We start from the raw sequence: 22007 nt of genomic DNA, 5'->3' as shown, positions 1-22007 counted from the left end.
TCTTTACGACCCCATGAATCGCAGCACGCCAGGCCTCCCTGTCCATTACCAACTCCCGGAGTTCACTCAGACTCACGTCCATCGAGTCGGTGATGCCATCCAGCCATCTCATCCTCTGTCGTCCCCTTCTCCTCCTGCCCCCAATCCCTCCCAGCATCAGAGTCTTTTCCAAAGAGTCAACTCTTCGCATGAGGTAGCCAAAGTACTGGAGTTTCAGCTTTAGCATCATTCCTTCCAAAGAAATCCCAGGGCTGATCTCCTTCAGAATGGATTGGTTGGATCTCCTTGCAGTCCAAGGGACTCTCAAGAGTCTTCTCCAACACCACAGTTCAAAAGCATCAATTCTTCCATGATCAGCTTTCTTCACAGTCCAACTCTCACATCCATACATGACCACTGGAAAAACCATAGCCTTGACTAGACAGACCTTAGTTTGCAAAGTAATGTCTCTGCTTTTCAATATGCTATCTAGGTTGGTCATAACTTTCCTTCCAAGGAGTAAGCGTGTTTTAATTTCATGGCTGCAGTCACCATCTGCAGTGATTTTGGAGCCCCCCAAAATAAAGTCTGACACTGCTTCCACTGTTTCCCCATCTATTTGCCATGAAGTGATGGGACCAGATGCCATGATCTTAGTTTTCTGAATGTAGAGCTTTAAGCCAACTTTTTCATTTTCCACTTTCACTTTCATCAAGAGGCTTTTTAGTTCCTCTTCACTTTCTGCCATAAGGGTGGTGTCATCTGCATATCTGAGGTTATTGGTATTTCTCCTGGCAATCTTGATTCCAGCTTGTGCTTCTTCCAGCCCAGCGTTTCTCATGATGTACTCTGCGTAGAAGTTAAATAAGCAGGGTGACAATATACTGCCTTGACGTACTCCTTTTCCTAGTTGGAACCAGTCTGTTGTTCCATGTCCAGTTCTAACTGTTGCTTCCTGACCTGCATATAGGTTTCTCAAGAGGCAGGTCCGGTGGTCTGGTATTCCCATCTCTTTCAGAATTTTCCACAGTTTGTTGTGATCCACACAGTCAAAGGCTTTGGCATAGTCAATAAAGCAGAAATAGATGTTTTTCTGGAACTCTCTTGCTTTTTCCATGATCCAGCAGATGTTGGCAATTTGATCTCTGGTTCCTCTGCCTTTTCTAAAACCAGCTTGAACATCTGGAAGTTCACAGTTCACGTATTGCTGAAGCCTGGCTTAGAGAATTTGGAGCATTACTTTACTAGCGTGTGAGATGAGTGCAATTGTGCGGTAGTTTGAGCATTCTTTGGCATTGCCTTTCTTCGGGATTGGAATGAAAACCGACCTTTTCCAGTCCTGTGGCCACTGCTGAGTTTTCCAAATTTGCTGGCATAGTGAGTGCAGCACTTTCATAGCATCATCTTTCAGGATTTGAAATAGCTCAACTGGAATTCCATCACCTCCACTAGCTTTGTTCGTAGTGATCCTTTCTAAGGCCCACTTGACTTCACATTCCAGAATGTCTGGCTCTAGGTGAGTGATCACACCATTGTGATTATCTTGGTAGTGAAGATCCTTTTTGTACAGGTCTTCTATGTATTCCTGCCACCTCTTCTTAATATCTTCTGCTTCTGTTAGGTCCATACCATTTCTGTCCTTTATTGAGCCCATCTTTGCATGAATTGTTCCCTTGGTATCTCTAGTTTTCTGGAAGAGATCTCTAGTTTTCTGGAAGAGATCTCTAGTCTTTCCCATTCTGTTGTTTTCCTCTATTTCTTTGCATTGATCACTGAGGAAGGCTTATCTCTTCTTGCTATTCTTTGGAACTCTGCATTCAGATGTTTATATCTTTCCTTTTCTCCTTTGCTTTTTGCTTCTCTTCTTTTCACAGCTATTTCTAAGGCCTCCTCAGACAGCCATTTTGCTTTTTTGCATTTCTTTTCCATGGGGATGGTCTTGATCCCTGTCTCCTGTACAATGTCACGAACCTCCGTCCATAGTTCATCAGGCACTCTATCTATCAGATCTAGTTCCTTAAATCTATTTCTCACTTTCACTGTATAATCATAAGGGATTTGATTTAGGTCATACCTGAATGGTCTAGTGGTTTTCCCTACTTTCTTCAATTTCAGTCTGAATTTGGCAATAAGGAGTTCATGATCTGAGCCACAGTCAGCTCCTGGTCTTGTTTTTGCTGACTGTATAGAGCTTCTCCATCTTTGGCTGCAAAGAATACAATCAATTTGATTTCAGTGTTGACCATCGGGTGATGTCCAAGTGTAGAGTCTTCTCTTGTGTTGTTGGAAAAGGGTGTTTGCTATGACCAGTGCATTTTCTTGGTAAAACTCTATTAGTCTTTGCCCTGCTTCATTCCGTATTCCAAGGCCAAATTTGCTGTTACTCCAGGTGTTTCTTTACTTCCTACTTTCGCATTCCAGTCCAGGAGCATCCAAATGCAGGGCAAGGCGGGGCGCCGGGAGGTGGTGGGGCCGTGCGCCGGAGAAGCCCCGCCCCCAGCCGGAGCATCTGCCAATCGCAACGCTCGCGCCGGTAGGGCGGTGCGTCCGAGGAAGCCCCGCCCCCTACCCGAAAGTCCGCCAATAGCAGCACGCTGTGCGGCCCGGCGCGCCGAGTTGGTTCTGCGACTCACGGCCTTCCGGTGCCTTCAGAGGGCGGTGCACCCTTGAGGAGGTGGAAGCGCCCGGAGATGCCGGGTGGGGGTCAGTCTCGAGGCCCCAAGGTAGGCTGTGGGCTTGTGGGCGCAGTCTCCCTGGTCTCCATATGTTGGAGGACCCGCGGGGCGCGTATGGCGGGCTCTGGGCTGGTGGAAGTTTGTGGAATGGACGCCGCCTGCGTCTGGCCGCCTTCCTGGAGAGCGAGGGTCGCTGCCTTGGGGCAACGATAATGCATGAGCCTCGCTGGTGTTCAGGGTTTCTGCCTGGTCGAACCATGACAGCGGTGTCGGGGGTCTGGGAGACCTTCGTCCCTGCTGCGATGCCTCTCCTGCCCCGTTGCAGAGAAGAAGCCAATTCTTACTCCATGTTGAAATTGTTTCTGTGACTTGCTTTTTGTTGCTTTTGTTATTATAATCATACTTAATACCTTACCTCAGAGAATCCTGCCCCTCTACCTGACTGTTAACTAAAGTGCCTTTGTTCAGAACCCTGTCTACCTGTAGATGGCAGGGAGGAAGAAATTAACACATCCCCTGCTTTTCTAGGAGATGTGTGCAAGATTAATGGCCTTTTTACTTTGCTTCCTCACCTCTGCCCATCTCTGATCTATAAAAGAACCTGGCATCTAGACCCCGAGAAAATGGTTATTTTGAGGTGCTAGCCTGCGATCGTCTCCTCAGCTGCTTTCCGAATAAAGTGTGTTTCCTTTCCTCAACACCTCCTCTCTCGAATTCATCAACCTGTTAGGAGAGCAGAGAGAGCTAGGATTCAGTAACAGTTTGGCAAGCCAGCCGGGAGCCTAGCTGCTTGGGGCTAGCTGGCCCTGGTCAGGGAACACTAGGGCAAGACCCTAGCAGCTGCTAGAACTGTCCTGAGGTTCTTTCCTTCAAGATTCCCTGAAGTGGCACCAGCTGCCCCCAGCTCTTGGCAGTTGAGACAAGGAACTGACAAACGTCTAGAGTTGACGGACTCGATTTTGTTTATAGTGTGAATGAGTGATAGTTGCTCAGTCATGCCTGACTCTTTGCAACCCCATGGACTGTAGCCTGCCAGGCTCCCCTGTTCATGGAATTCTCCAGGCAAGATTACTGGAGTGGGTTGCCATTTCCTTCTCCAAGTGATCTTCCTGACCCAGGGATCCTGCATTGCAGGAGAGTCTTTACCATCTGAGCCACCAGAAAAGCTTACTATTAAGAGACATTTCTACATATAAAGACAGGTCACTTTAAAAAGTATTAGCAGATACATGGAGAAGGCAATGTCACCCCACTCCAGTACTTTTGGACAGAGGAGCCTGGTAGGCTGCAGTCCATGGGGTCGCTTTTCACTTTTCACTTTCATGCATTGGAGAAGGAAATGGCAACCCACTCCAGTGTTCTTGCCTTGAGAATCCCAGGGACAGGGGAGCCTGGTGGGCTGCCGTCTATGGGGTCACACAGAGTCGAACACGACTGAAGCGACTTAGCAGCAGCAGTAGCAGCAGCAGATACATGCTTGACTTTATCTTATAATCTATAAACAATACATTAGAATATGTAATGAATCCATACACCTTTTCCAAAAGAATACCCAAGACGAAAGTAGCAATAAAGTTATAAATGACAGTCATCAATCAGATGAAATAATTTAGATGAAGCTTTTCTCTCTTGAAAAGATGGGGACTGGGCAAGTGGTCAGGAAGGAAATACAATGTGCTTTTAACTTTGTATGAAAAATAATGTTCAATTCCACATTGCTGAACATAGTTCTGTTTTTGCCAAATAAATCCTCTACTTCGAGTTACTGTCCAACTGCGTTATTAAAACTCCACTTCTGGCCTTTGTTTTGGAATCTGTTACTTTTGTTGCCACCTCCTGATCGCTGTCCTCTGAAGCTTCTACTTCTTTCCCGCTGTCCGATGACACCTCGGTTACCCTTGTGCTGTCCACTGAAGCCTTGATTGCCTTCCCTCTGTAAGTCTACCCAATTCGGTAGCGGGTGCAGTTGGTCCACTTGTTTTATGTGTTCTTTTTTGTTAAGATTGATGGGCTCGATTTTGGAGGATAAGTCGCTCCAGTGTCCGGGAACATATTTTCCTCTCAAGTTGGGCTTTTCCTTCATGGGACAAGCCAATTTGGTTGGGGTACCCTGTTGGAGAAGGGAAGTGTTGGACGCTACCCTGAACCAGTTCACTGGGGAACTAGTTCTTGTGGGGCAAGCCCACCCTAGTTTGAATTAGCTTATTTGTTGATTAGGGTAAATTTCTTTATCTGATTTGGGAATTGGTTCAGTTGGAACTGGTTCATTGGAGAGCTAGGTCTTTTAGGGGTGGGTAGCCTAGTTAATGGAGAAGGCAATGGCACCCCACTCCAGTACTCTTGCCTGGAAAATCCCATGGATGGAGGAGCCTGGTAGGCTGCAGTCCATGGGGTCGCTAGAGTTGGACATGACTGAGTGATGTCACTTTCACTTTTCACTTTCATGCATTGGAGAAGGAAATGGCAACCCACTCCAGTGTTCTTGCCTGGAGAATCCCAGGGACGGGGGAGCCTGGTGGGTTGCCGTCTATGGGGTCGCACAGAGTCGGACACGACTAAAGCGATGCAGTAGCAGCAGCAGCAGCAGCAGCAGCAGCCTAGTTGAAATTAGTTCATTTGTTTTGTAAGTTAAATTTATTTACCTGATTTGGGAATTGATTGATCTGTATGCATCGATGCTAGAATCTGTTCATACCATTTTTGTTGGAATTTGTGTGCGTCTTTTGTGTTTTGATGTTATAAAACTTATAAAAATGGGAAATATTTCATCTGTCACAAAGGAAAGATCTTTGGGGCATATATTAGATATGTTAAGATCAGAAGAACAATGGTCCCCGAATGGCTCACAGTTAAACAATCTGGTAAGCAGAAGGAGAAGAACACTGATAATAAACAGGCCCAGAGGCTCCCCTGAACTTGAGGCATCCCTTTCTAATTTCCCCTACAGTAGCCTCCGGTAATTGTGACAGTAGGGAACAAGTTGATTGACTTTCTAATAGACACAACTCTCCTTTGTAAATTAAGTGCTCAAATAACTATTTCCCCAGAACAGCCTTATATGAGAGTCCCTGCCGGGGCCTTTTTGACCTTGTCCAGCCTGGGGAGCTTTGGCTCCAATTTAGGGTGTTCTCCCTGTGAAGGGAAACTGTTTATAAGGTGCTTTGGAGAAAGGCCACTAGTCTAATGGGACTGGGAAGGCATGTTCAATGTGGCTTTCCAGCTGTTAGGTTTTGGTTTATTCTGGTTACTTTGGTAATGCACAGACATCTGGTACTAACTGCTTCCTCTAAGGCTGCTTCTACAGTTTTCTCATTTCTTTCTTCTTGAACCCTCTGCACACAGGTGAGTAGCTGTGGAAACAGTTGAAGAACTCTGGCCAGGGTTACTCTGGTGTGTTCCAAAGGCCTCCCCTACCCCATCCCATCCCCTCCAGGTTCGTGGCTGAACCAACCATTCTAATTATGACCTCAGGATGCACTTCAGCAGAAACCATCAGGGGACTCTGAGAAACAAGATTCATTGCTCACAGATCCTGAAGGGTACGTGGTACACCCAGGGGCTGCACAGTGGGGTCAGAGGCAGAGAGACACAGAGGGAGAGAGGGAGGTGCACCTGGGTCTGCCTTTATTAGGGTCTGAGGGCTAGGTGTCTAGAGTTTCGTGTGTTCTCTCTTCATTGGCTAGTTTAAAGCAATAGCAGGGATCAGGGTGCAGGAATGGAGAAGGAGGGTCACTCAGATGGTCATTTATGTAGGTTACCAGGGCTTTTTGAAATCGGGACCTCCATGTGTGGAGGCAGGCTAGTCCTTGCCTTGTTGTTTTGGAGTACAGCTGACCAGGAGCAGACCGTGCCCCTGTGGCCAGTCCTGCGGGATACTTTTATTCAGGTTGGACTTCTGAAGTGGATGCCACTTGGCAGTCAAATGATTAATGTTGGGCAATTACACTACATCTTCACTTAGAAATATTCGTGTTTTTGACCTAATACTCACTTTTTCCCCTAGTCATTCTATTAGTTTTCGAGACCTTATCATTTTTTTTAAATTGTATTAGTTAACTATTGTTGATATAACAGATTTGACTCAAAACCAAAGCAGCTTAAAAAATGTTTGTTTTCTGATACAGTTTCTGAAGGTCAGGGATTGGGAATGGTTCAGCTGTGTGGTTCTAGTTCAGGGTGTCATCAAGTTGGAGTCAAGGGTCATCACAGCTGGAGAATCTGTTTCTAAGCTCATGCGTGTACTTCTTGGCAAGTGTCAGTTCCTTGCCACTTCCATAAGGCAGCTCATGACATGGTAACTGGCTTTCTTTCTAAGAGACCCTGGTGTCTTTAATAACATAATTTCTGAAGTGACATATCATATTTTCTATTAATCACATAGATCAAACTGATAGTGTGAGAGGGAACTGTAGAGGTTGTGAACACCAAGTGGGGGATCATAGGATGCTATCTTAGAGACTGGCTATCAGGATAGTCTTGCTCCAGGATTTTTTCTTTTTTTTTTTTTCATTTCTTCCTAGATTGGGTACAGAGTAAATACTTTATGCATGGAGTGTTTGTGTGTAACAGGTAGCGTACTCCCATTCCATCTTCTGAGATCCTTTCCCATAGGAACCACTTTAATTATGTGTAATTAAATATGTATAATTCCTGTGTTTCCCACGTGGCACTAGTGGTAAAGAATCCCCCTGCCAATGTGGGGGACCGAAGAGATGCAGGGTCAGTCCCTGGATCATGAAGATCCTCTGGAGAAGGAAATGGCAACCCTTCTAGTATTCTTGCTTGGAGAATCCCATGGACAGAGGAGCCTGGTAGGCTACAGTCCATGAGGTGGCAAAGAGTCGGACACGAGTGAGCACACACACACATTCCTTTGCTTAAGCATCATTTTACTTCTTATTGACTGCATGATAGTTTTATTTTGGGCTGCAGTCAGTCAGTTCAGGAGCTCAGTTGTATCTGACTCTTTGTGACCCCATGGACTGCAACATGCCAGGCTTCCCTGTCCGTCACCAACTCCCAGAGCTTACTCAAACTCATGTCCATCGTGTCAGTGATGCCATTCAACCATCTCATCCTCTGTCATCCCTTTATCCTCCTGCCTTCAATCTTTCCCAGCATCAGGGTCTTTTCCAATGAGTCAGTTCTTCACATCAGGTGGCCAAAGTATTGGAATTTCAGCTTCAGCATCAGTCCTTCCAATGAATATTCAGGACTGATTTCCTTTAGGATGGACTGGTTGGATCTCCTTGCTTTCCAAGGAACTCTTAAGAGTCTTCTCCAACACCACAGTTCAAAAGCATCAATTCTTCAGCGCTCAGCTTTCTTTATAGTCCAACTCTCACATCCATACATGACTACTGGGAAAACCATAGCTTTGACTAGACAGGCCTTTGTTGGTAAAGTAATGTCTCTGCTTTTTAATATGCTATCTAGGTTGGTCTATGTCCAGTTCTAACTGTTGCTTCTTGACTTGCATACAGATTTCTCAAGAGGCAGGTCAGGTGGTCTGGTATTCCCATCTCTTGAAGAATTTTCTACAGTTTGTTGTGATCCACACAGTCAAAGGCTTTAGCATAGTCAATAAGGCAAAAGTAAATGTTTTTCTGGAACTCTCTTGCTTTTTTGATGATCCAGTGGACCTTGGCAATATGATCTCTGTTTCCTCTGCCTTTTCTAAATCCAGCTTGAACATCTGGAAGTTCACGGTTCACATACTGTTGAAGCCTCGCTTGGAGAATTTTGAGCATTACTTTGCTAGCATGGAAGATGAGTGCAGTTGTGCGGTAGTTTGAGCATTCTTTGTTTGGCATTGCCTTTCTTTGGGATTGGAATGAAAAGTGACCTTTTTCTAGTCTTGTGGCCACTACTGAGTTTTCCAGATTTGCTGGCATATTGAGTGAAGTGCTTTCACAGCATCTTCTTTTAGGATTTGAAATTTCAATTTGAAATCTGAAATTTGAAAACCTGTAATTCTATCACCTCCACTAGCTTTGTTTGTAGTGATGCTTTCTAAGGTCCACTTGACTTCGCATTCCAGGATGTCTGGTTCTAGGTGAGTGATCACACCATCATGGTTATCTGGGTCATGAGATATGCAAATATTGCAGATTGGGGAAATAATCTGGTCAGAAGACTTGGGTACCAGCCTCAGCTCTCCAACTAACTAATTATATGATTTTTAGCAAGATATATAAATCTTTCTGGACTCTTAAAAGGAAAGTTGATATGGGCCTGAACTAACATGGTAAAATTGGAAATAGTATTGGGAAAGGACTGAGTAGATAGATTTAAAAAAAGGAAGATGAGATTTAAGCACCTGAAATCTCTTGAAAGATGAAGAGGGAGGAATCAGAGTTGACTCAAAAGTTGAACCTGTGAAAAATGGGAAGCTTGAGGAGAGTTAGTTGTTTCTTAACCTGATGTTAGGATACACAGATACATGAAACTTAAGGCCCAGGGAGAGCTTAGGGCAGTCAGTTGCAGAGTATTTTACTTCTTCCTTCTCTCTTGCCTTAGCCACTCTTACTGTTCTTTCAAGTACTATGACTCTTATTCCCTTTATGCTTTGTCTTCTTTCCTTGCTAAGTAGCCACGAATGACCACAAACCCTTTATCAGTTGCTTGCCCCCTGAGAACCCCTGATCCTACCCTCACTCTCACAGTTCCTTTTCCCCCCTCAGACTCAATCCTGGGTGTCCCACTTCTGTTTCTCACTGAAAGAAAACCTGTGTCTTGGTAAGATCATAAAAGAGATCTTTCTGATAATACCCTGCTTCTCTAATCCTTTGGGTCCTCATTACAAAGCCTTATTTCTGGTGCTTCTTGTATAATGTCAAAGACATAGTGATTATTAATTAAATGAAGTGTACTCATCATTTCAGAGAGTTTTTCCTTTTTTAAGAAAGAGAAACATGGCTTCTTTGAAGCAGGAGGGGAGGAGCCAAGGGGAAAGTAAGGACCTGGCTTCTGTTGTATTACTGAAAGGAGTCAGCTTTGGGTAACAGGAGCGTTTTTCCTCTGGGACTGCTGGGGAGAAGGAGGGCTCGGTAGATGAGAGGTCTGCTGAGTTTCGTGGTGGCTCATTTTACCCTTTGGGAAGATGAGACGATCAGAGCTATGATGGTGACATGGAGAGGTAAAGGCAAGCCTGAGTGTGGAACTTGTGTATATATAAGTGTGTGTGTGTAAGAGTAGAGGAGTAGAGAGTGGAAACTGTTTACCAGGATTGATCAAGGACAAGTAATAAGAAAATTTGAAGAGGGTCGCTCTCTTTTCGGGTCTTTTTATGCTAGCCCTGTGGGTTGGTGACTGGTAAAGTGAACTGGTAGAAGGGTAGGAGTCCTAACACTTGAAAGGCCACCCTGAAGTCGTTGGCCACCCTGCAGAGTGGCAGAAGAGCCTTCATGACTAGGGAGGCTGGTGATGACAGTGTGATTGGGCTTGAGACTCAGAAGTCCCAGTGAATTCCCAGGTATTCAACCCAGTCAGAAGCCCAGATGCCGGTATGTACCTTTATGAGGGACAGTTTTGTTAAAGTGAGATAATGTGGAGTGGCTAGAGTCTTTATTTCTGGGAATTAGACATACATGGGAGAAAATCCTGACATATTGCTTACTAGCTCTCTGACCAGCACAATATACCCAGCATTTCTAAGTTGTAGCTTCTTTGTCTATAAAATGGGGATAATACCTGCCTTGCAAGGTTGGTATGAGGGTTAAATGATGAGAATGCATGAAATAATATACTGAGCATATAAGTGTTCAATTACTGTCAGTGATAATGAAAGCAATTAATAAAACACCATGATAATGAAAGTATCTTTTAGATACTATTGTGAATCCTCTACTGTTTTGCCTTTGACTTTCCCTGGGATTGTTGACTCAACTTGTTGAACAAGGAATAGGAAGAGGGCTTAGTTTTAATCTCTGTTCAGTGATGGTGAGAGATTCTCTTATAGTTATCTTTGGGTGTGTACCTTATGGTTCCAATTTTAGCTCTTGGTAATGCCACTGGATGACTTAGTAGTAATTCTGCTTAGAATTAGGCTGCTTAGTCCTAATTTCTTGGTCTGGAGGTTGTCTTATCCTTAACATGGAAGAAAAGTTAAAATTAAGTCGCTCAGTCGTGTCTGACTCTTTGCGGCCCCATGGACTGTAGCCCACCAGACTCCTCCGTCCTTGGGATTCTCCAGGCAAGAATACTGGAGTGGGTTGCCATTTCCTTCTCCAGGGGATCTGCCCGACCCAGGGATCGAATCCAGGTCTCTCGCATTAGAGGCAGATGCTTTAACCTCTGAGCCACCAGGGAAGCCCCTAAAATCCATTGAAGACTTTTCATATGACAGGTACTTCACATACATCCCTGTGTAAAGGAAGAATATTTTCTTTTAAGTCAAGCATACATAGATAAGATAAAGTAGTATGAAAAAATTTCTCATGAAAACTAGAAATCATTGCCCTGGTCTTTTCTCCACTTAGTCCTGACCCTGTAGGCAGTCTGTCTTTAAAACTGCGATATTTGTAGAAGCACATACAGTTGTAAAGAATAACAGAGATCTCATTTATTCTTTATCCAGTTTGTCCCATTGGTGACACTGTGCAAAACTGTAGTACAGTATCACCACCAATATATTGACCTGAATACAATCCGACTGCCTTATTCAAATCTCCCTAGATGTGTGTCTGTGTATGTATCGTGTGTGTGTTTAGTTGTGTACAATTCTGGGACATGTGTAGGCTTGTGTATCGACTACCACAGTCAAGATACTGAACAGTTGCACCAGCACAAATATTCCTTTTCTAATACACCCACTGCCTTCCAATAACTCCCACCCCAACTCCTGACAATCATTAATCTACATTTTTTGTCATTTCAAAAATGTTACAGGGAAAGAGTCATTTAATTTATAACCTCTTGACATTATTTTTGTTATTTTTTTCCCACTCAGTATAAGAGTCTTATCCAAGTTGTGTATATCAGTGGTTTGGGCATTTTTATTGCTGAGTAGTAATCCTTCCAATAGACATATAGCAGTTTACTTAGCATTTTACTGTTGAAACATGACTGGTCTGTTTACAGTTTCTGGCTGTTAGAATGGAGCTGCTGTCAACACTTGTGTATGGATTTTTATGGGAACATAGGGTTTTATTTCTCTAAGATAAATGCCCAGGAGTGTAATTGCTGGTTCATGTCATAATTGGGTGTTTAATTTTATAAGAAATCAGCAAACTTCTAGAGTGGCTGTACGATACTACACTTAAATGTATGAGTGATTGTATCAATTTCATAGGTAATACATTCGTGTTTTGAAAGTATGTAATTTAGTGGGTTTTTTTTTTTTTTTTTTACTATATTCACAGAGTTGTGTATATATTTTTAACTATAGAATATTTTTATCACTCTAAAAAGAAACTCCACAGCTGTTAGCAGTCATTCCACATTCTCTCCTTCCCCATCCCCTGGCAACCACTAAGCAAACTTCCATCTGTATGGATTTACCTACTCTGGAAGTTTCGTATAAATGGAGTAACACTTGGTCTCTTGAGATCAACTTCTTATGCTTAGCCTACTGTTTTCAAGATTCATCCATTGTTGCAGAATGTATCAGTACTTCATTCCCCTTTGTGATTTAATATTTTTTCATTGGAAGGTATACAACATTAAATCCATTCATTTGATGGATATTACAGTATTTACACATTTTGGTGGTTAGGAATAATGCTACTGTGATCATTTGTGTACCAATTTTTGTGAAGATGAAAGTTTTCATTTACCTTGTGTATAAACTTACCAAGAAGCTAAAGGCAAAGGAGAATAGGAAAGATGTATCCATCTGAATGCAAAGTTTCAAAGAATAGCAAGGAGAGATAAGTGATCAGTGCAAATAAATAGAAGGAAACAATAGAATGGGAAAGACTAGAGATCTTTTTAAGAAACTTAAAGACATCAAGGGAACATTTCATGCAAAGATGGGCACAATAAAGGACAGAAATGGTATGGACCTAACAGAAGAAGATATTAAGAAAAGGTGGCAAGAATACACAGAAGAACTATAAAAAAAGCTCTTAAATAACCACGATGGTGTGATCACTCACCTAGAGCCAGACATTCTGGAGTCCGAAGTCAGGTAGGCCTTAGGAAGCATCACTATGAACAAAGCCAGTGGAGATGATGGAATTCCAGCTGAGCCATTTCAAATCCTGAAAGGTGATGCTTGAGAATGCTGCACTCAATATGCCAGCAAATTTGGAAAACTCAGCAGTGGTCACAGACTGGAAAAGGTCAGTTTTCATTCCAATCCCAAAGAAAGGCAATGCCATAGAATGTTCAAACTACTGCACAACTGCACTCATCTCACACACTAGCAAAGTAATGCTCAAAATTCTCTGAGCCAGGCTTAAACAGTACATGAATTGAGAACTTCCAGATGTTCAAGCTGGATTTAGAAAAGGCAGAGCAATCAGAGATCAAATTGCCAACATCCACTGGATCATAGAAAAAGCAAGAGAGTTCCAGAAAAACATCTGCTTCATTGATTATGCTAACGTCTGGACTGTGTGGATCACAACAAACTGTGGAAAATTCCTAAAGAGATGGGAATACCAGACCACCTGACCTGTCTCCTGAGAAATCTGTATGCAGGTCAAGAAGCAACAGTCAGAACTGGACATGGAGCAGTGGACTGGTTCTAAATTGGGAAAGGAGTATGTGAAGGCTATATATTGTCACCCTGCTTATTTAGCTTCTATGTTAAATTCCAGCTCAGCTGGAATTCCACCACCTCCACTAGCTTTGTTCATAGTGATGCTTCCTAAGGTCCACCTGACTTTGTATTCCATGATGTCTGGCTCTATGTGAACACCATCGTGGTTATCTGGGTCATTAAGATCTTTTTATATAGCTTTTCTGTGTATTCTTGCCATCTCTTCTTAGTATCTTCTGCTTCTCTTAGGTCCATACTGTTTCTGTCCTTTATTATGCTAATCTTAGCATGAAATGTTCCCATGGTATTTTATATTTTCTTGAAGAGATCTCTAGTCCTTCCCATTCTATTGTTTTCCTCTATTTTTTTGTATTGATCACTGAGGAAGGCTTTCATATCTCTGCTTGCTATTCTTTGGAACTATGTATTCAGATGGGTATATCTTTCCTTTTCTCCTTTGCCTTTAGCTTCTTCTCTCAGCTACTTGTACAGCCTCCTCCAACAACCATTTTGCCTTTCTTTTTCTTGGGGATGGTTTTGATCACTGTCTTCAGTACAAATATCATGAACCTCCACCCATAGTTCTTCAGGGACTCTGTCTATCAGATCTAATCAGCTCAGTTCAGTTCAGTTGCTCAGTCCTGTCCAACTTTTTGCGACCCCATGGACTGCAGCATGCCAGGCTTCCCTGTCCATCACTAACTCCTGGAGTTTACTCAAACTAATACCTTGAGTCTATTTGTCACTTCTACTGTATAGTCATATGGGTTTTGATTTAGGTCATACCTGGACCGTCTAGTGGTTTTCCCTAGTTTCTTCAGTTTAAGTCTGAATTTGGCAATGAGTTCATGATCTGAGCCAGTCAGCTCCTGGTCTTGTTTTGCTGAATGTATAGGGGTTCTCCATTTTCGTCTGCAAAGAATATAGTCAATCTGATTTTGGTATTGACTATCTGGTGATGTCCATGTGTAGAGTTGTCTCGTGTGTTGTTGGAAGAGGGTGTTTGCTATGACCAGTGTGTTTGCTTGGCAAAACTCTGTCAACCTTCGCACTCCTTCATTTTGTACTCCCAGGCCAAATTTGCCTGTTACTCCAAGTATCTCTTGACTTCCTACTTTTGCATTCCAGTCCCCTATCATGAAAAGCACATCTTTTTTGCTGTTATTTCTAGAAGGTCTTGTAGGTCTTCATTGGACTGTTCAACTTCATGTTCTTCAGCATTAGTGGTTGGGGCATAGACTTGGATTACTGTGATATTGAATGGTTTGCTTTGGAAACAGAGATCATTCTGTTGTTTTCGAGATTGTAGCCAAGCACTGCATTACAGACTCTTTTGTTGACTATGAGGGCTACTTTATTTCTTCTAAAGGATTCATGCCCTTCAGATATAATGGTTATCTGAATTAAATTTGCCCATTTTGGTCCATTTTAGCTCACTGATTCCTGAAATGTCAATGTTCACTCTTGCTGCCTCCTGTTTGGCCACTTCCAATTTACCTTAATTCATGGACCTGACATTCCAGCTTCCTATGCAATATTGTTCTTTATAGCATTGGGTTTTACTTCCATCACCAGTCACATCCACAGCTGGGCGCTGTTTTCACTTTGGTTCAGCCTCTTTGTTCTTCCTGGGGCTATTTCTCCACTCGTCTCCAATAGCACACTGGGCACCTACCGGCCTGGGGCGTTCATCTTTCAGTGTCCTGTGTTTTTGCCTTTTCATGCTGTTCATGGGGTTCTCAAGGCAAGAATACTGAAGTGGTTTGCCATTCCCTTCTCCAGTGGACCATGTTTTGTGAGTTCACATGTTTTATAGTCTCACCAGCATGGAATGAGGATTCTAATTTTTCCCATGCTTGTCAGTACTTGTCACTGCCTTCTTTTGACTTTAGTGTGCTCAGTCATGTTTGACTCTTTCCAACCCACCAGGTTCTTTTGTCCATGGGATTTTCCAAGCAAGAATACTGGAGTGGGTTGCCATTTCCTCCTCCAGGGGATCTTCCCAACTTAGGGCTCGAACCCTCTTCTCTTGCATCTCCTGCATTAGCAGATGGATTCTTTATCAGTGTACCACTTGGGAAGCCCCAGGGATGACTATATTATCTCTGAATATTCAGAGGTAGTTTTACTTCTTCCTTTCCAATTTGAATGTCTTTTATTTCTTCTCCTTCCCTAATTGCCATGACCAGAACCTCTAGTACAATCTTGAATGTAAGTGGTGAGGGCTGGCATCCTTTTCTTGATCCTTATCCTAAGGAGAAAGCATTCAGTATTTTATTATTGTGTTGTTGTGTATGATGCTCTCTGAGTTCTATTTAGAACGCTAATATCATGGAAGGATGTTGGCTTTTGTAAGTTGTTTTCCTGTTGATCCTGTTTTTTTTTCCCCTTGATTATATTGATACAGTATATTGATTGGTTTTGGATGTGGCATAAATCTTGCATTGCTAAGGGGAAGATCCCTATTGGTCACTGTGTATATTCCTTTGTATATGCTGCTGGATTCAGTATGTTAGTATCTTGTTGAGGATTTTTGCATGTGTATTCATAAGTAATAATGGCCCGTAGTTTTTTTGTGATGTCTTTGGTTTTGTTATAAGGATATTGGATTTCATAGTATGAATTAGGAGTTTATGAAGCATTGCTATTAATGGGTTTTTACATGTTTGGTATAAATTATCAGCATAGCCATGTGAGCCTTGCTTTTCTTTGTGGTAAGCTTCTAAATTACTCATTCAATCCATTTGTTATGTCTGTTCAGTTTTTTATTTTTCCTTGAGTCAGTTTTGCTAGTTGTGTCTTTCTAGGAGTTTGTCTGCTGTATGGTAGTTATCCATATTTTCAGCATGTGGCTTTTTCATGTTTCTCTCTTGTCAGTCAGTCTCTCAGTTGTATCCAACTCTTTGCAACCCCATGGACTGCAGCACGCCAGGCTTCCCTGTCCATCACCAACTCCTGGAGCTTGCTCAAACTCATGTCCATCGAGTCGGTGATGCCATCCAACCATCTCATCTTCTGTTGTCTTCTTCTCCTGCCTTCAGTCTTTCTCAGCCTCAGGGTCTTTTCTAAAGAGTCAGTTCTTCGCATCAGGTGGCCAAAGGATTGTAGTTTCAGCTTCAGCCTCAGTCCTTCCAATGAATATTCAGGACTGATTTCCTTTAGGATTTATTGGTTGGATCTCCTTGCTGTCCAAGGGACTCTCAAGAGTCTTCTCCAACACCGCAGTTCAAAAGCATCAGTTCTTTGCTGCTCAGGTTTCTTTATGGTCCAACTCTCACATCCATACATGACCACTGGAAAAACCATAGCTTTGACTAGATGGACCTTTGTTGGCAAAGTAATGTCTCTGCTTTTTAATATGCTGTCTAGGTTGGTCATAGCTTTTCTTCCAAGGAGTAGGCATCTTTTAATTTCATAGCTTCAGTCACCATCTGCAGTGATTTTGGATAATCTTATAGTGTTTTATATAATCCTTAGTTTGGTAGTGCTTCTCTTCTTTCATTTCTTATTTTTGCAATTTGAATCTTCTCTCTGTCCCTATTTTTTCTTGTCAGTTTAGCTAAAGTTTTGTCAGTTTTTAAAAATGTTTTTCATATTGATTTTTGTTTATTTATTTGGCTGTAAGGAATCTTTAGTTGAGACATGCAGGATCTAATTCTTTGACCAGGGATTGAACTTGGGTCCCCTGCATTGGGAGCACAGAGTCTTAGCCACAGGACCACCAGGGAAGTCTCAAGACCTGTCAGTTTGGTCTTTTCAAGGAATCAACTTTTGGTTATATTCTTTGTTATTCTGTTTTCTATTTTATTTCTGCCTAATTGTTCTCATTTCCTTCTTTCAGCTTGCTTTGTATTACTTGCTCTTTTTTTCTAGTTTTCTAAGATGAAAGGTTAAGCTGTTACTTTAAGGCCTTCTTTTTAAAAATAGGTATTTAGGGCTATAAATTTCTCTGTAAATGCTGCTTTTTCTACATCCACAAGTTTTATCTATTTTATTTTTTCATTTTTCTCATAGTGTCTTCTAATTTTTCTTGTGATTCTGTCTTTGATCCAATGGGTATTTAGGAGTCTTTTGTTTAATTTCCACATTTTTGTGATCTTTGCAGTTTTATTTCTGTTGTTAATTTAATTGTATTGTTGTCTTCAGTTCAGTTCAGTCGCTCAGTCATGTCCGACTCTTTGCGACCCCATGAACCACAGCATGCCAGGCCTCCCTGTCCATCACCAACTCCTGGAGTTCACCCAAACTCATGTACTTTGAGTCAGTGATGCCATCCAGCCATCTCATCCTCTGTCGTCCCCTTCTCCTCCTGCCCCCAATCCCTCCCAGCATCAGAGTCTTTTCCAATGAGCCAACCCTTCGCATGAGGTGGCCAAAGTACTGGAGTTTCAGCTTTAACATCAGTCCTTCCAATGAACACCCAGGACTGATCTCCTTTAGGATGGACTGGTTGGATCTCCTTGCAGTCCAAGGGACTCTCAAGAGTCTTCTCCAACACCACAGTTCAAAAGCATCAATTAGTTGGTGCTCAGCTTTCTTCACAGTCCAACTCTCACATCCACACATGACTACACATGAGAAAACCATAGCCTTGACTAGATGGACCTTTGTTGACAAAGTAATGTCTCTGCTTTTTAATATGCTGTCTAGGTTGGTCATAACTTTCCTTCCAAGGAGTAAGCATCTTTTAATTTCATGGCTGCAGTTATCATCTGTAGTGATTTTGGAGCCCAGAAAAATAAAGTCAGCCACTGTTCCCACTGTTTCTGCATCTATTTGCCATGAAGTGATGGGACCAGATGTCATGATCTTAGTTTTCTGAATGTTTAGCTTTAAGCCAACTTTTTCACTCTCCTCTTTCACTTTCATCAAGATGCTGTTTAGTTCTTCTTCACTTTCTGCCATTATTGTCTTACGAATAGTAATAATATGATCTCACTCCTTTACAGTGTATGGAGGCTTGTTCTGTCTAGGAGAAGTTTTCCTCTGTGTGTGAGAAGAATGTATTCTGCTGCTGTTTGTTTGAAGGGTCTTCATGATTTCTTGTGGACAGTTAGCTGTTAATCTTACTAAGGGTCCTTTTACACGGTGAGTCGTTTTTCTCTTGTGCTTTTATGATTTCTCTTTGTCTTTCAGTTGACACGATGTGTTTATAGTTGGTCTCTTTGAGTTTATCCTCAAGAGTTTTTTGAGTTTCTTGGGTATATATTTAATAGCTCATCAAATTTGGGAAGATTTTGGTCTGTATTTCTTGAAATACTGTTTCTACTGCTTTCATTTTCTTACCTGATGGTATCCCACAGGTCTCTGAGGTTCTGTTCATTTTTCTTCATTCTATTTTCTTTCTGTTCTTCACCTCGGATATGCTCAATTTTCCTATCTTAAAGGTTGATGACTTTTTTTTTCTGCTAGCACAAATCTGCTATAGAGCCCCACTTGAGATCTTATTTCAGTTATTGTACTATTTAAATCTTGAATTTCTGTTTTATTGTTGTGTTTTTTTTCCTTTTTTTTCTAAAGAATAATTGTTATGGCTTTATATTCTCTATTTGCTGAGGTGTTTTCTTCTAACGTTTTAAGACAATTTCCTTTTTTTTTTCCTTTGAGCATATTTACAGAACTATTTTAAAGTTTTTGTCTAGTGCATCCAACTTCTGGCCTCCCTCAGGTACAATTTTTTTTGACTGCATCCTATTTCTTCATGTGTCTCACAATTTTTTGTTGAAAACCAGACATTTAAAATATAATGTGACCACTCTGAACATTGAGTTCTCCCACCCCCTTTCCAGAGGATATTTTTGGTTTGTTATTGCTATTTATTTTGTTTAGGGATTCCCAGGTGGCACTAGTGGAAAAGAACCAGCCTGCCAATGCTTGAGATGACCCTCCTAGTCTGGTTTTGTGATGTTCATATTTCCCCCAGGAAAAGGGGTACCTCCAGCTTTTCCTGCTGGGTCCATTAAGGGGCAAGGAGAAGATTGCCATCGCCTTGAGCTGGAGGTAAAGGAGCCTTGCAGTCCCAACCCGTGTCCTGTGAACCCGGACCCACAGACTGCATAAAATGTGGTATTAGTGGCTGTTTGAGGTAAATGCCAAAAATCTGAGGAAGATTTTCTGTCATGTGTAGCTGCTGAAGACACTCCATTGTTAGTTTACTTGTCTATGAGTTATTGGACAGAGATTTCTTTAAATGCTTTGAGCAAATAAGTCCATCAGTCTTACTGAGGAACTCACTGTATGTTGATACATGCCTTCTGTACTCTGGCAATTTATAACCGACTATCCCCTGGAGGAGAAAATGGCAACCCACTCCAGTATCCTTAGGGCTCACGGTGGTTAACGTTAAAGAATCTGCCTGCAATGCAGGAGACTCGAGGTTGATTCTTGGGTCAGGGAAGATCCCCTGGAGAAGGAAATGATAACCCACTCCAGTATTCTTGCCTGGAGAATACTGTGGACAGAGGAGCCTGGCAGGCTACTGTCCATGGGTCACAAGAGTAGGACATGACTTAGTGACTAAACCACCACCATTGTGAATGACTATGCAAACCTCTTGCCTATTTTAATGAAACTTATCTTTCCTATGGGGCTTCCCTGGTGGCTCAGACTGTAAAGAATCTGGCTGCAGTGCAGGAGACATGAGTTAGATCCCTGGGTCAGGAAGATCCCTTGGAGAAGGGAATGGCTACCTACTCCAGCATTCTTGCATGGAGAATTCCATGGACAGAGGGCCAGGCGGGCCACCCTCCTTGGGGTCACAAAGAGTCGAACATGACTGAGTGACTAACACTTTGACTTTCCAGTGTTCTTGCCTGGAAAATTCCATGGACAGAGAAGCCGGGTGGGCTACAATCCATGAGATTGCAAAGAGTTATACATAATTGAGCACGCACACACACTCACACGCTTGGCATGTAACTCTGTGCAGGGCCTCAATCCTGAGGTACTAGGGTCTTCTCAGGGTTTCCTGGGCATACACACAGCCCTGCAAACACAAATAGCGTTCCAGATCCCCTGAAGGTGTCAGCTCTTCAGTGCTGCCTATGGACATCTCATTCTTCAGATATTCCTTTAGTATTTTTTGTCAGTGTGATTTCTTAATCCACTGTTTCTGTCTCAGGCAGCTATAATATTAATTAATTGCTGTCAATTGTTTTAGACAAATGCTCTGATGGTAGGGCTTTCCCACTGAGTGAGCTCTGAGTTAGAGCAAATTACGGTAATTTCTGTGAGTAGTTTTTTTTTTTTTTCTCCACTAGCTGTCGGGCAGTTCAGGTAGGGATAGTACTCTGAGGAAGCAGCCTTTTTGACAGCTGCAAGCCCAATTTGCTCTCTCCTATGGCTGCTGGGCTATCATTCTACACAGCTACCCGGGCTGTGAGGCTGCTGTTTTTCAAGGCTGCCATGGAGCTAAAGAGGGGGTATGAGATGAGGGCAAGTTAAAACACCAAAAGTTCACTGTTCTTGCTGATATTAAGCTGTTTTTTTGAGTGAATGCTGTTCAGATTATGAGCCTGTGGTTAATTTCCAAAGTTTTGAAAAATTAAATTAATTTGAAAAAAATTAGTTAATTAATTAATTAGATTATTTTTTGCCACTATTATTATTCCTCTTATGGAGGAATGGGTTTTTAGAGGTTGTTATTCTCTTATTCTGGAAGTTTGTCCATCACAATTTTATTTTAGCTATTTTTATAGGTGTGTGCAGATAACTCATTGTGACTTGACTTTGTATTGCCATGATGGCTAGTAATGTTGAATGTGTTTTTATGTGCTTATTTACCATCTGTCTATCTTCTTTGCAAAATATCTGTTCATGTCTTTTGCTGTTGCTTAGAAGCGAAGTCGTGTCTTTGTGACTCCATGGACCTTAGCCTGCCAGGCTCCTCTTTCCATGGGATTTCCCAGGCAAGAATACTGGAATGGACTGCCATTTCAGTCTCAAATGGACCACGTTTTGTCTTTTACCCATTTTTAAATCAATTTTTTTTTTTTGGATATTGCTGAATTTTGAGTGTTTTAAAAATATTCTAGATATTAGTCCCTTGTTGGACATGTTGTTACCAAATATCTTCTGTCAGAGCAACATTTTAAAATTTTTACAATGTCCATTTGCTAGTTTGTGCTTTTGCTATCAAATTTATATAAACTCTTTGCCTAGCCATAGAACCTAAAGATTTTTTTTTTTTTTCACAAACAGCTTTGCCATTTAATAGTTTATGTTTAAGTTTGTGACATATTAGATTGGCCAAAAAGTTTACATGGTTTTCCCATAAAGTCTAGGTTAATTTTCATATAAGGTGAGCAGTTTAGGGTTTTTTTTTTTTTAATTTTAACTTTTTGGTCTATGGATGTTCTGTTGTCCAGTACCATTTACTGAAAGTCTATTCCTTTCTCCACTGAATTGCTTTTGTGTGTTTGTCAGAAACCAATTGCACTTTGGTTTTTACTTCTGGGTTTCTGAAGCAGTCTAGTCATCTACATGTCTGTCTCTTTGCCAAATGTATTGTCTTGATTATTGGAGTTACGTAATAAGCCTTGACATCTGATAGAGTGACTTTCTACTTCATTCTTCTTCAAATAGTTTTAGCTTTTCTAGGGCCTGTGGCTTTCACTGAAAGTTTCAGAATAGCCTGGCAATATCTATAA

At 41.9% G+C, this 22007-nt stretch overlaps 1 protein-coding gene across 1 annotated transcript in view; it reads left to right on the top strand.

The window, feature by feature from the left end:
• The first annotated feature begins 2549 nt into the window (after nucleotides 1-2549).
• SPIDR (scaffold protein involved in DNA repair) overlaps nucleotides 2550-22007 on the top strand; it is a 277556-nt gene continuing 258098 nt past the window's right edge. The window contains exon 1 of the mRNA XM_061438706.1: nucleotides 2550-2702. Within this exon, the coding sequence (XP_061294690.1) occupies nucleotides 2670-2702 (33 nt within the window). The 5' untranslated portion in view covers nucleotides 2550-2669. The remainder of the gene's footprint in view (nucleotides 2703-22007) is intronic.

This window comes from Bos javanicus, chromosome 14 (genome assembly GCF_032452875.1).
Source record: "Bos javanicus breed banteng chromosome 14, ARS-OSU_banteng_1.0, whole genome shotgun sequence".
Taxonomy (NCBI): Eukaryota; Metazoa; Chordata; class Mammalia; order Artiodactyla; family Bovidae; genus Bos; species Bos javanicus.
Note: the sequence above shows the minus strand (reverse complement) of the source record. Positions and strands in the feature narration are given on the sequence as shown.